The 14,704-nt window shown below is 42.8% G+C and overlaps 1 protein-coding gene across 1 annotated transcript in view; it reads left to right on the forward strand.

The window, feature by feature from the left end:
• LOC110499120 (unconventional myosin-Id) overlaps positions 1-14,704 on the forward strand; it is a 118,728-nt gene that overhangs the window by 70,435 nt on the left and 33,589 nt on the right. Inside the window, exons 17-20 of the mRNA XM_036955947.1 lie at positions 5,728-5,951; positions 6,499-6,637; positions 6,916-7,020; positions 7,417-7,530. Of these exons, the coding sequence (XP_036811842.1) occupies positions 5,728-5,951; positions 6,499-6,637; positions 6,916-7,020; positions 7,417-7,530 (582 nt within the window). The remainder of the gene's footprint in view (positions 1-5,727; positions 5,952-6,498; positions 6,638-6,915; positions 7,021-7,416; positions 7,531-14,704) is intronic.

Below are 14,704 nucleotides of genomic sequence, written 5' to 3' on the forward strand. Positions count from 1 at the left end.
TTTGAGAAACCAAGGCTGTTGAGTCTGCCAATAAGAATGTGGTGATTGACAGAGTCGAAAGCCTTGGCCAGGTCGATGAATACAGCTGCAGAGTAATGTCTCTTATCGATGGCAGTTATGATATCGTTAAGGACCTTGAGCGTGGCTGAGGTGCATCCATGACCAGCTCGGAAACCAGAATGCATTGCGGAGAAGGTACGATGTGATTCAAAATGGTCAGTAATCTGTTTGTTAACTTGGCTTTCGAAGACCTTAGAAATGCAGGGTAGGATAGATATAGGTCTGTAGCAGTTTGGGTCTAGAGTGTCTCCCCCTTTTGAAGAGGGGGATGACCGCGGCAGCTTTCCAATCTTTGGGAATCTCAGACGATACGAAAGAGAGGTTGAACAGTATGCACTTACAGTATATGTGTATTAAAGTTTTAGTATTTGGTCCCATATTCCTAGCACGCAATGATTACATCAAGCTTGCGACTCTACAAACCTGCTCGATGTATTTGCTGTTTGTTTTGGTTGTGTTTCAGATTATTTTGTGCCCAATAGAAATTAATGGTAAATAATCTATTGTCATTCTGGAGTCACTTTTTTTGTAAATGAGAATAGAATATGTTTCTAAACAATTCTACATTATTAATGTGGATGCTACCATGATTACAGATAGTCCTGACTGAATCGTCAATAATGATGAGTGAGAAAGTTACAGATGCACAAATATCATAACCGAGGTCCAGATCTGGGGAAGGGTACCAAAAAAATTTCTGCAGCAGTGAAGGTCCCCAAGAACACAGTGGCCTCCATCATTCTTAAATGGCAGAAGCTTGGAACCACCAAGACTCTTCCTAGAGCTGGCTACCCGGCCGAACTGAGCAATCGGGGGAGAAGGGCCTTCGTCAGGGAGGTGACCAAGAACACGATGGTCACTCTGACAGAGCTCCGGAGTTCCTCTGTGGAAATGGGAGAACCTTCCAGAAGGACAACCATCTCTGCAGCATTCCACCAATCAGGCCTTTATGGTAGAGTGGCCAGACGGAAGCCACTCCCCAGTAAAAGGTACATGACAGCCGGCTTGGTGTTTTCCAAAAGGCACCTAAAGGACTCTCAGACCATGAGAAACAAGATTCTCTGGTCTGATGAAACCAATATTTAAATATTTGTCCTGAATGCTAAGCGTCACATCTGGAGGAAACCTGACACCATCCCTATGGTGAAGCGTGGTGGCAACATCATGCCGTGGGAATGTTTTTCAGTGGCAGGGACTGGGAGACTATTCAGGATCGAGGGAAAGATGAATGGAGCAAAGTACAGAGAGATCCTTGATGAAAACCTGCTCTAGAGTGCTCAGGACCTCAGACACCTTCCAGGACAATGACCCTAAGTACATAGCCAATACAATGCAATAGTGGCTTCGGGACAAGTCTCTGAATGTCTTTAAGTGGCCCAACCAGAGCCCGGACTTGAACCCAATCGAACATCTCTGGAGAGACCTGAAAATAGATGTGCAGCGACTCTCCAAATACACATGTGTAATCGCTGCCAAAGGTGCTTCAACAAAGTACTGAGTAAAGGGTATGAATACTTATGTAAATGTGCTATACATTTTTTTGTTGTCTAAAAACCAGTTTTTGCTTTTGTAATTATTGTGTGTGGATTGATGGGGGGGGGTGACAATTTAATCAATTTTAGAATAAGGCTGTAATGTAATAAAATGTGGATGAAGCCTGAATACTTTCCAAATGTGCTGTATATACTGAACAAAAATATAAACGCAACATGCAACAATTTCAAAGATTTTGCTGAGTTACAGTTCATATAAGGAAATCATTCAATTGAATTAAATTTGTTAGGCCCTAATCTATGGATTTCACATGGGTGGGCCTGGGAGGGTGTAGGCTCATCCACTGGGGAGCCAGGCCCAGCCAATCAGACTGAGTTTATCCCCACAAAAAGGCTTTATTACAGACAGAAATACTCCTCAGCACCCCGCCCTCCCCCTCAGTTGTCAGGCCGGTTGGATGTACTGCCAAATTCTCTAAAACGACGTTGGAGGCAGCTTACGGTAGAGGAATTAACATAAAATGATCTGGCAACAGTTCTGGTGGACATTCCTGCAGTCAGCATGCCAATTGCACACTCCCTTAAAACTTATTTGACATTGTGTTGTGTGACAAAACTGCACATTTTTTAAGTGGCCTTTTATTGTCCTCAGCACAAGCTTCTTGATATACCACACCTGTCAGGTGGATGGATTATCTTGACAAAAGATAAAATGCTCACTAACAGGGATGTAAACACATTTGTGCACAACATTTGAGAGAAATTAGCTTTTTGTGTGTATGGAACGTTTCTGTGATCTTTTATTTCAGCTCATGAAACATGAGACAAGCACTTTTACATGTAGCGTTTATGTTTTTGTTCAGTGTAGGAGCAGATCTATGGGATCAATATCATGCCAAATGTATTCACAAATGTAAATCACCAATCCACAAATGTAAATTGCTTTCCACAAATGCAATTCACTATCCACAAACAAACACCTTTTGATTTGTATTTGTAAATCAATATATTGCATTTTAAACCTTTTTTATAACTGCAGACATGCAGGTCATTTCCAAGGGCCGTAAGTAAAATGACTGCCATAAAGAAAGCGATTTGTATTCGGAGAAAAAATAGTTGATCCCATTGATGCTGTTGACCCGGGTCACTTGTTGCTGCGGTAAAGGAGGCGGTCAAAGGGGATGAGTGTAACCGGCGTGAAATGGCTAATTAGTTGATGCGCGCTAATAGCGTTTCAATCGGTGACGTCACTCGTTCTGAGACCTTGAAGTAAACTCAGCAAAAAAACAGTGTCTTAACAGCTTACAGACGGTAGGCAATTAAGGCCACAGTTATGAAAACTTAGGACACCTACGAGCTCTTTCTACTGACTCTGGAAAAACACCAAAAGAAAGATGCCCAGGGTCCCTGCTCATCTGCGTGAACGTGCCTTAGGCATGCTGCAAGGAGGCATGAGGACTGCAGATGTGGTCAGGGCAATACATTGCAATGTCCATACTGTGAGACGCCTAAGACAGGCTTCCTGCAGGCTCATCTCTTCCGTCCTCCATTATTTATGAGTACGCTAGGGCAGCGAAATGGAGGGGCAAAGGGGAGTTTGAGGTCATCAGTGAGGGACAGTTCACTCTTGACTGTCCTTCATTTATCTCTGTGTGATTGATCCACTAGACTAGAGGTGGCCTCTGAATGGACCGTAGTGTTACTGTAGCTGTGGTGAATCTTTAAAGTAGATTAGATTAGATTTTGGATACTTAAGACATCTTTTTGGCATTGTATTCTGTGTATTTGTACTTTGTAGGTTAAATGAATAAAAGCAACAGGCAGAAATCAATGGTGTTTAGCTACAGTTGAAGTCGGAAGTTTTTCACAATTCCTGACATTTAATCCTAGTAAAAATTCACTGTCTTAGGTCAGTTAGGATCACCACATTATTTTAAGAAGAATGATTTATTTCAGCTTTTGTTTCTTTCATCACATTCCCAGTGGGTCAGAAGTTTACATACACTCAATTAGTATTTGGCAGAATTGCCTTTAAATTGTTTAACCTGGGTCAAATGTTTTGGGTAGCCTTCCACAAGCTTCCCACAATAATTTGGGTGAATTTTGTCCCATTACTCCTGACAGAGCTGGTGTAACTGAGTCAGGTTTGTAGGCCTCCTTGCTTGCACATGCTTTTTCAGTTCTGCCCACATATTTTCTATAGGATTGAGGTCAGGGCTTTGTGATGGTCACTCCAATACCTTGACTTTGTTGTCCTTAAGCCATTTTGCCACAACTTTGGAAGTATGCTTGGGGTTATTGTCCATTTGGAAGACCCATTTGCGACCAAGCTTTAACTTCCTGACTGATGTCTTGAGATGTTGCTTCAATATATCCACATCATTTTCCTTTCTCATGTTGCCATCTATTTTGTGAAGTGCACCAGTCCCTCCTGCAGCAAAGCACCCCCACAACATGATGCTGCCACCCCCGTGCTTCACGGTTGGGAGGGTGTTCTTCGGCTTGCAAGCATCCCCTTTCTCCTCCAAACATAACGATGGTCATTATGGCCAAACAGTTCTATTTTTGTTTCATCAGACCAGAGGACATTTCTCCAAAAAGTACAATCTTTGTCCCCATGTGCAGTTGCAAACCGTAGTCTGGCTTTTTTATGGCGGTTTTGGAGCAATGACTTCTTCCTTGCTGAGCGGCCTTTCAGGTTATGTCAATATATGACTCGTTTTTACTGTGGATATAGATACTTTTGTACCCGTTTCCTCCAGCATCTTCACAAGGTCCTTTGCTGTTGTTCTGGGATTGATTTTCACTTTTTACACCAAAGTACGTTCATCTCTAGGAGACAGAACGCTTCTCCTTCTTGAGCGGTATGATGGCTGTGTGGTCCCATGGTGTTTATACTTGTGTACTATTGTTTGTACAGATGAACATGGTACCTTCAGGCGTTTGGAAATTGCTCCCAAGGATGAACCAGACTTGTGGAGGTCTACAATTTACAATCTACAATCTTTGTGTATGTTAACTTCTGACCCACTGGAATTGTGATGAAGTGAAATAATCTGTCTGTTAACAATTGTTGGAAAAATTACTTGTCATGGACAAAGTAGATGTCTTAACTCACTTGCCATAACTATAGTTTGTGAACAAGAAATTTGTGGAGTGGTTGAAAACCAAGTTTTAATGACTCCAACCTGAGTGTATGTAGACTTCCGATTTCAACTGTATATTTAATAACCACATAATCAACCTCCCCAGGTGAAACACTTCCCCAATATTTAATATGCTAATGTCAGAGACTATTTTTCAAATCAACCACCGCCAAACATACATACGTTAAGGAATCAAATATTCATGATCTGCAGAATTACAGCATATTAGAATTCATGTACTGTGTGACTAAGACTGATGCGTTACCATTGATATACAGTATATTAATTACATGACTGCAACATTGAGTTGCACTTAAGTGTCAACATCAAACACAATTGAGACTGTCAGCACTGTATAGGGTCTTTGTTGTTTACAGTAAGTTAAATAGACTGGTACGGGTCTATGAATCAATATGAAGTCAAAAAGGAGCATATGGCAATGGTTTTAGTGAGGAAGGAGCAGGAGACATGTCTCCCTGGGGTCCCACTACCATTTATTATTCATGTTTTCTGGGGGGTGTTCCGGAGCGGTTGATAGGGGGGGGGGGGTGTAACTGAAAGTTTGGTTACGCCGGCTCAGAGCATTCTTTTCAATACGAGTCCAACACACATGCTGTTCAGATTTACAGTAACATTTTATGATGTGAATCTTTGTTTTGGCTTTCTTGCTTCAGATCATAAAAATGTACATACCAGTTATTTTAGGCATTCTTTTCAATAAGACTCCCAACATACACGCTGTTCCGATTTACAGTTACTAACATGAATGTGTCATTGAATTATGTGAATCTTTTGGTCTGTCTTGCTCGAGTTTATGCATCTGAACGTACTGTATCTCATTTGAAATGTGTCCGAGAAAATGTTGCTCAAATATAGGCTGCCTTCATTTATACGTTTTTGTTATATTAACAGTGTGTTTCATACTCTAGACACACATCCTGTTAAACTAATAGTTGTTATTGGGAGGTACAGGATCCATAGAGGCTTACTCATTCCCACTGTGGTAACCTATCCATTCTCTTCACCAGGTATGGCGCGGTACCATAGCCAGGATGCGTTACAGGCGCATGCGAGCCGCCCTGATCATCCTGCGGGCCTACCAGCACTACAAGGTCAAGTCCTACATCAAGGACGTCAACCGCAAATTCAAGAACGTGCGCTCCATGAAGGACCATGGCAAGCACGTCAAGTGGCCCACGCCGCCCAAAGTCCTGCGGAAGTTTGAAGAGGCGCTGCGGAGCATCTACAACAGGTAAACAAAGTGTCGCGCGCACACACACACACACACACACACACACACACACACACACACACACACACACACACAAGGGGTTGTAGTATGAGTAATCCCACCTCTGTTCGGGTAAAACATCAACCCTTGAACACGATGCACTGTAAGCCCTTCCATCAGTATTATCAGTGTAGTACGAGTTGTGTGGAGTGTACAGTTTTCTACTCCAACTGGTTTCCTTTGAAGGTTTTTACCCATGTGTCTTCCAGCCTCAGGTCTGTGGTGGACATAGATTTTTCCCCATCAAAGCCTCGTTCAATACTTTCATCCGGAGAAAGTGAAATTTCACACTTGATGCTTTGAAAGTACAGTTTAAAGGAAGGATGTTTCATGTCAGAGAGAGTGCAGCCCCCCCCCCCCCCCCCCCCCCCCCCCCCAAAATCCCTGTTATGCAGTATCATCACGTCAGAAATAGCCAATCATGTTATCAAGACCATAGACTCTACAGTGTCAAAGTCGATATCTTGGCTCCATTGCTATTCCTGTGGGTGTTTCCATGCTGCTCTAGGTGGTGGGCGTGGACTCTGATCAAAGACCTGACTCCAGAGGAGAAACTGCAGATCAGGGCCAAGGTGGCCACCCTGGAGGCCCTCAAGGGCCAGAGACCTGACCTGGGGCTGCAAAGGACCTGGGAGGGCAACTACCTGGTGAGTTGGATTGGCTAGGGGGGTTCTGACACTTGCTCTGAGCTCCTCAAAGGGAGAGGTTAGAGGTTGATGTGTGTGTTTCTGATGTTGTTTTTAATTTTAATTTAGTTGTAAATGTGTGTGCGTTTTTTGTCGGTGGTGCAGTAGGGGGGGGGGGGGGGGTGTGACGTGTGTGTTTTGAACTACATTTTTATGGAAAGTGTTTTTTCTTTGTAGAGGAGTTGATCTTAATGACAGTCTTTGTCTCTCTCTCTCTCTGTGTGTATGTGTGTTTTCAGAAGCGAGACAGTCCTGACACAGCATCCTCCTTCACCTTGGTGTCCTGTGAGTTGCAGCGTAAGGACAAGTTCATGAGAGTGCTCTTCTCCTGTAACGTGCGCAAGGTACAGTAGGGTTGGGGACTATTACCTAACCCAAACCCTATACCACACAGGTGGACACATACACCATACACAGAATAGAGAATACGATCACATCTATTGCGGGGGCAGACTGGGACCAGAAATCGGCCCTGACATTTTTGACACACCAGACAATTATTTTCCTTTCGGCCCCAGAAAATTCTAATTTTGCGGAGAAAAAAAATGACAATAAAATGTAATAAAATGGACCAGCCATCTGGCATTTGCCCAACATGCCAGATGGCCAGTCTGCCCCTGCACACACACACACATTCTCACCCAACTGTCCCTGAGTTTAGCCAACTCCCAGTTGTGTGTGTTGGCTGTGTGTGTGGGGTCTCCTGTGGGGTGACGGATAAGGGTCTTTGTGTATCCCAGATCAACCGTTTCCACAAGGCAGAGGACCGGGCCGTCCTCATCACAGACCGCCACCTATACAAGATGGACCCCCTCAAGCAGTACAAGCCCATGAAGAGCATCCCCCTCTACAATGTAAGAGCACCTCCCCTGTGTGGTTAATATAGTGTATTGTGTAGTTGAAATGAATGGACATCTTACTAGCTGTGGCTCTAAACAGTCTAAAGGGTCTCTAAAAATCATTCTCAATTGATAATTGATTAATAGCATGGTTTGTGGAACAGGAAATGAAACACTATGTAGAGATAATGGAATAATTGCCATTTTCACGTCTCCGTAGACTGATTTAAAGGAGATGAAATGGAATTTTGTTTTGTTTGAACTAATCGTAATTGTTATCAACTCTCGTCTTAGAGATGATCTTATCATACTACGTACGGAGACTGTTATTTGTCGCTAAGGCAACAAGGTTTAAATGTACAACTCTTCCCATCCTTTATCCACTGCATTAATGTTGTGTTAAAAAAAAAACGTTCTCACTGATTTGGTGGACGATAAGGCACACGGATCCTATGATCCTTGTTTCCCGTGGTTAAGTCCTCTGGGTTCTTTTTAGATTTACAGCAGCACGTCCCTGCTATTGATTTATTTTTTCATGGCTTTTCATCACAACTCTGTTTATGTAACCTGCAGTACACCTGAATTTGAACCTCTCGTTTTCAAGTAGTCAAAGTGCGTCCCAAAGTTTAATCTCTAGTATTGCAGTGCAGGTGGCTTATATCTTGAAAGTTAACCTTGTGGATAAAGAGCAGAAAGGGGGAAAGAAAGGGAGGAAGAAACAGCGAGTGAGATGGGGGGTGAATGAAAGCGAGGCTGAGGAGTGAGAGAGGTAGTGGTAGCGAGGCAGAGGGGGGAAGAAAGGGAGAAGGTAGAAAGAGAGAAGAAAGGAGAGAGAGGGGGGCCAGATATCCCCTCCGTTCTTTTGATAAGGAAGCACAGTGTTCAATCTGACAAAAAATAATTATAGGACAAACACCCCGGTCTTATCGTTGCATCTGTAATGGAAATGAGAAATGGAAAAGCAGGGCTAGGAGAAGAATAGAGCTGCCTGAAGGGCTATCGGCTATTGTTTACACACACACACACACACACACACACACACACACGAGAGCCCGGAGAGGGAAGGCTGTGTGTTGGACACTCAGTCTAATGCAGAAGGTAACCAGACAGAATCATCAGTATTGTTAAATGGTGCAGACTTAGAGATATAGACTAAGTGTACAAAACATATTAGGAACTCTTTCCATGACATAGACTGATCAGGTGAACGCTATGATCCTTTACTGAGCTCACGTGTTAAATCCACTCCAATCAGTGTAGATGAAGGGAGGAGACGGGTTAAAGAAGCATTTTTAAGCCTTGAGACAATTGAGACATGGATTGTGTGTGTGAGTCATTCAGGGGGCAAATTAAAAAAATTTAAGTGCCTTTGAATGGGGTATGGTAGTAGGTGCCAGGCGCACCGGTTTGAGTTAGTCAAGAACTGCAATGTTGCTGGGTTTCCTGTGTGTCGAGAATGGTCCACCACCCAAAGGACATCCAGCCAACTTGACACAACTGTGGGAAGCATTGGAGTCAACATGGGCCATCATCCCTGTGGAACGCTTTCGGCACCTTGTAGAGTTAATGCCCCGGAGGCTTAGGGGTGCTAAGAAGGTGTTCTTAATGTTTTGTACACTCACTGTATAACAAGATGTACGCAGAGGGGTAGAGAATGACATAACACACAATACAGACATATAGAACATTGTGTATGTATGTTACATGTATGACATCATGTATTGTAACTAACACACACACCACACACAACATATTACATGTGTGCCATTGTCACCCCTCTCTCACTCTCTCTTTTATGACTTTACGATAGGTCATAAATTCCTGGCAGAGACTCTCTCCCCTGGTCATGCAGAAAGAGAGGGGAAATAAACCTATGGAACAAAGAGCTTCTCTTTGTTCAACTCCCAATCCCCTAAATTGGAGGATTAAACCATATTTATATTTTTCAGAATGTGGGAATGGTCCGTGGGTATTTTAAAGAACAATCCTGTCGAAGTTGTTTTTTATTTTTGTGACATCAGTAAGGACGGTAGCACAGAATAACAGTAGCTTTGGAAGTGTACATTTCTCAGTTATTAGTTTTCTACCTGAATGTTGTGTAAAATATATGATTCAATATGAAACTATTTGTGTCATGTTGGCTTTCTAAATGAGATACTTGTTTAGTTTTAACTAGTCAGTGGCCACACCCCCGTGAGCCCAGACATTATGTCGGCGTCATGGACCGCCCTTTTCTCAGAAGTGAATAAAACCCACGAAATGTACATGAGACCAGTCAGCGTGCAGCAGTGGCTACATGGCTGACAAATGGTTTAAAACTACAAGACCAGTGTTGGCCACACGGCTGGAAATGGTTCAACTCTGAGACTCTCGATCACTACAGAATAAGAGCAAGGAAGGGCATTGTGACTTCAGGGGAAGTTGACTAGAGACTCTCTGATGAACTGAATTCCAACAGAGAAGACAAAACGACATACGGGCATAAATATATACATTGCAATTATTCTCGAATGAGCGGCCGTTCATGTGCAAAGGATTAGCATTTCAATTAATATAATTATCAACTGTGTGTAGTGAATCCATTTGGTCTTTTCTCCTCTTTCTCAATCCCCACCCCTTTCCTTTGTCTACCAAGCCTTCATATCGTCTTCGTCCGCTAGGGACTTTTTCTTTGTATCATGTATTAACCCAAATATCTACCGTTTGTTTGTTTAATGTAATTCTGTGTCATTATTTAGTTAGTTAGTAAATAAATAATTAAGCCAATTTGTATATCGCTGATTCATGATTTAGGCCAGGGTTTGTGCAGATATCCAAGAGTTTGCTGGTGAGGTAATAATAATACATTAATGAGAATGACTAATCGATAAGATATGAAAATATCTGAAGAGTTATATTTGTGAAATTGACACTCTATAAACAAAATTTTCCCGTGGTGTGCCCCGACTTCTTAGTTAATCAAAGTTACATGATCGCGTAATTAAATGACACACGGAGAAATGATTTGCTAAAATAAGTCTTCACATTTAATGATAGTCACAGACACGACACCATCATATTGTAACTGCATCCCACCATACACATGATGAAATAATCCATTATACTAAATGTCATCAAATCAAACGTTATTGGTCACATACACATGGATAGCAGATGTTATTGCGAGTGTAGCTTGTGCTTCTAGTTCCGACAGTGCAGCAATATCTAACAAGGAATATCTAACAAGTAATATCTAACAATTCGACAACAAATACCTAACACACACAAATCTAAGTAAAGGAATGGAATAAGAATATATGAATATAAATATATGGATGAACAATGTTAGAGCGGCATAGACTAAAATGCAATAGATAGTATAGAATACAGTATATACAAATGAGATGAGTAATGAAAGATATGTAAACATTATTAAAGTGCCATTATTAAAGTGACTAGTGTTCCATTTATTAAAGTGGCCAATGATTTCAAGTCTGTATGTAGGCAGCAGCAGTCTGTGCTAGTGATGTCTGTTTAACAGTCTGATGGCCTTGAGATAGGGGTGAGAGAACTGGTCAAGGTGAGCGAGTCGATGAAGATGGAGACGTATCGTTGCTAGGGGAGCCGGTGAGGCATGAGCAGGAGCCATTGATTACTGGAATGTCGGATGGAGGGGAAAGGCAGTTAACACCTGTTGATTAGCAAGCCAGCAACGTTGCTGCCCTACTAAACCTTGGCTACCCTTCTGCTTATTTTCTACCCCTGCTGGAACCAAAGGCATTGATTCCATCCCAAATGGCACTATATAGTCCATAGGGCTCTGGTCAAAGGTGGTGCAGTACGTAGGGAATAGGATGCCATTTGAGACGCAACCTCTATACCAGACACCATCCTTTGCTATCTACCTCTGCCGCTGTCCTGCCAACTTTGCAATAGACGTAGTTGTCATGGCGATTGTGCGGGAGGGCAGATCAGCTGATGTCTGGTATTGTTCAGGCATGTTCACAAATCGCCTGGCTGCAACATGTGTGCTGTCCACTTTCCAATAAAGCTTTTTGGTCTTTCCTTTGTCACTCTATTTCACTATTTCTATTCCTGAATCTTACTCCCTCTCTCCAACCATGCGTTCTTTCCCTTGATTCCTTCTCTCCTAGATAGAATATGACTTATTTGTCATAGAGTACAGTAAAGTAGTGCAATGTATGGATCCTTTCATTTAGAGGTGCTAAATGGGAATGTAATGTGTTAGTAAAGATTGATTGCTGGCTGACTGGGGATCCCACTAGAGGCAAGTTGCCAAAGCTTGTCTCATGGACGCATGGATGTACCTTTCACCTCCTCCCCTTTCCTCTTGCTCCATCTTTGTTTTGCAGTGTATTTCTCTCTCTCTCTTCATCTCTCTCCATCTCTCTCTCTATCTCGTAGGGATTTTTCAATTTGCTAGTCAGAAAAAAAGTCTGCCAAGCCCTCTCCCGCTACAGTGAACGATATACATCTTTTGATAGAAGGACAGATGCCTGTCAGTCACAAAGTGAGCACTGACTGGGAAACGCTACTGGTACGCAGAGGGGTAGAGAATGACATAACACACAATACAGACAGTATGGAACTCCCCTCCCACTGTGGTTGCAGTCAAATGTCTTTACACAGAGGGAGAGAGCTTGAACCTGCACGTCCCGTATAATGTGGTAACAATCCACCAAGCCAATTTTTTTTCTGGCATGTTCATTTATTTTCTTTTGTTTGCAGGTTTCGACATTAACGATGGCCTGCTGGCCCGCGGCCTGTAAAAACATGTCGGTCGGGCCAGTGGATGTTGTCAGTCTTGACCAACAGGGCCAGTAACTTTTCAGCACTTTTTTGCATTCCAATTCAACATTTACCTTCTCTGTTGCAGTCTACCATTGAAAACCGTTGAAGACTACACTCGTAAATGTCAAGCTATTTGTATTTGAGCAATTCAAATACAAATATTTGGCCATTCATTCAAAAACCACAATGCTCCCGCGAGGCACAACTTCTCGAGCAGTACATGAGTTGATGCCTTCACACAGCACACGCGAGATCGAGCTATCCAGAGCAATAAAAGTGCCCATCAATCTACTCGCTGAGCTTATTTATTTTATGGAAAGTGATTTACAAAATGAACATATTAGCAATATTCTGACTACTGTTGATAGTCTGCAAAAAGAAAGCTATACAAATACACCTAGCTTTCGTATTGGCTAGCCTACTGTATCCATGTTGATGTCTCTTTTGGAACGTTTGTCTTAAAGAGTCCTATTTTCAAATATTCTCAAAATTACATACTTTAGAAGCAAAATTGAATGCAATTAATACAATGCAATTATTTCCATGACATAATTTTAAAGCAATTTTGTACTGGCCGTTCTAGATACACTGACAAAATATAGAAACACAACATTGAGCTGAAATAAAAGATCCCAGAAATGTTAGACACACAAAAGCTTATTTCTCTCAGATTTTGTGCACATATTTGTTTGCATCCCTGTTAGTGAGCATTTTGTCCTTTGCCAAGATTATCTATCCACCTGACAGGTGTGGCATATCAAGAAGCTGATTAAACAGCATGATCATTACAAAGGTGCACCTTGTGCTGGGGACAATAAAAGGCCACTCTACGATGTGCAGTTTCGTTACACAACACAATACCACAGATGTCTCAAGTTTTGAGGGAGCCCACAATTGAATTGATAGTTAATTTCTCTACCATAAGCTGCCTCCAACACCGTTTTAGAGAATTTAGCAGTACATCCAAACGGCCTCACAACCGCAGACCATGTGTAACCACGCCAGCCCAGGACCTCCAAACCCGGCCTTATCACCCGCGGAATCGTCTTGAGACCAGCCACCTGGTCAGCTGATGAAACTGTGGGTTTGCACAAACAAATCATTTCTTCATAAACTGTCAGAACCCATCTCAGGGAATTCTCATCTTTGTGCTTGTGATCCTCACCAGGTTCTTGACCTGACTGCAGTTCGGTGTCGTAACCGACTTCAGTGGGCAAATGCTCACCTTCTATGGCCACTGGCACGCTGGATGAATCTCAGTTTCAACTGTACTGGGAAGATGGCAGACACAAGTATGGCATCGTGTGGGCGAGAGGTTTGCTGATGTCATCGTGTGCCCCATTGTGGCGGTGGGGTTATGCCATGGGCAGGCATACGCTACGGACATTGAACACAATTGCATTTTATTGATGGCAATTTGAATGCACAGAGATACCGTATCCAAACCCTGAGGCCCATTGTCGTGCCATTCATCCGCCGCCATCCCCTCATATTTCAGCATGATAATGCATGGCCCCATGTCGCAAGGATCTGTACACAAATCCTGGAAGCTGAAAATGTCCCAGTTCTTCCATTTTCTGCATACTCACCAGACATGTCACAGATTTGGCACAGCCATTGAAGAGGAGTGGGACATCATTCCACAGGCCACAATCAACAACCTGATCAAATGTATGTGAAGGAGATGTGTCGTGCTGCATGAGGCGAATGGTGGTCGCACCAGATACTGACTCGTTTTCTTATCAACGCCCTTATAATTTGTTTAAGGTATCTGTGACCGATAAATGCATCGATCTGTATTCCCAGTCATGAAATGCTTAGGTTAGGATTCATTTCAAAGATATTGAAGTATGTGGACACCTATTTCAGACACACCTGTTGCTGACAGCTGTATAAAATCGAGCACACAGCCATGCGATCTCAATAGAAAAACATTAGCAGTAGAATGGTCCGTACTGAGGAGCTCAGTGACTTTCAATGTGGCATTGTCATAGGATGACACCTTTCCAAGAAGTCAGTTCATCAAATTTCTCACCCTACTAGAGCTGCCACGGTCAACTGTAAGTGCAGTTATTGTGAAGTGGAATCGTCTAGGAGCAACAACAGCTCAGTCGCAAAGTGGTAAACATTTTCTGTCCTCAGTTGCAATACTCACTATCGACTTTCAAACTGCCTCTGGAAACAACGTCAGCACAATAACTGTTCGTTGGGAGGTTATTGAAAATTGGTTTCCATGCCCGAGCAGCCGCACACAAGCCTAAGCTCACCATGCGCAATGCCAAGCATTGGCTGTAGTGGTGTAAAGCTCTCCACCATTGGACTCTGATACAGTGGAAAAGCATTCTCTGGAGTGAGGAATTTGGGTTTGGCGGAAGCCAGGAGAACGCCACATGCCCCA

The sequence above is a fragment of the Oncorhynchus mykiss genome, chromosome 20, assembly GCF_013265735.2.
Source record: "Oncorhynchus mykiss isolate Arlee chromosome 20, USDA_OmykA_1.1, whole genome shotgun sequence".
Lineage (NCBI taxonomy): Eukaryota > Metazoa > Chordata > Actinopteri > Salmoniformes > Salmonidae > Oncorhynchus > Oncorhynchus mykiss.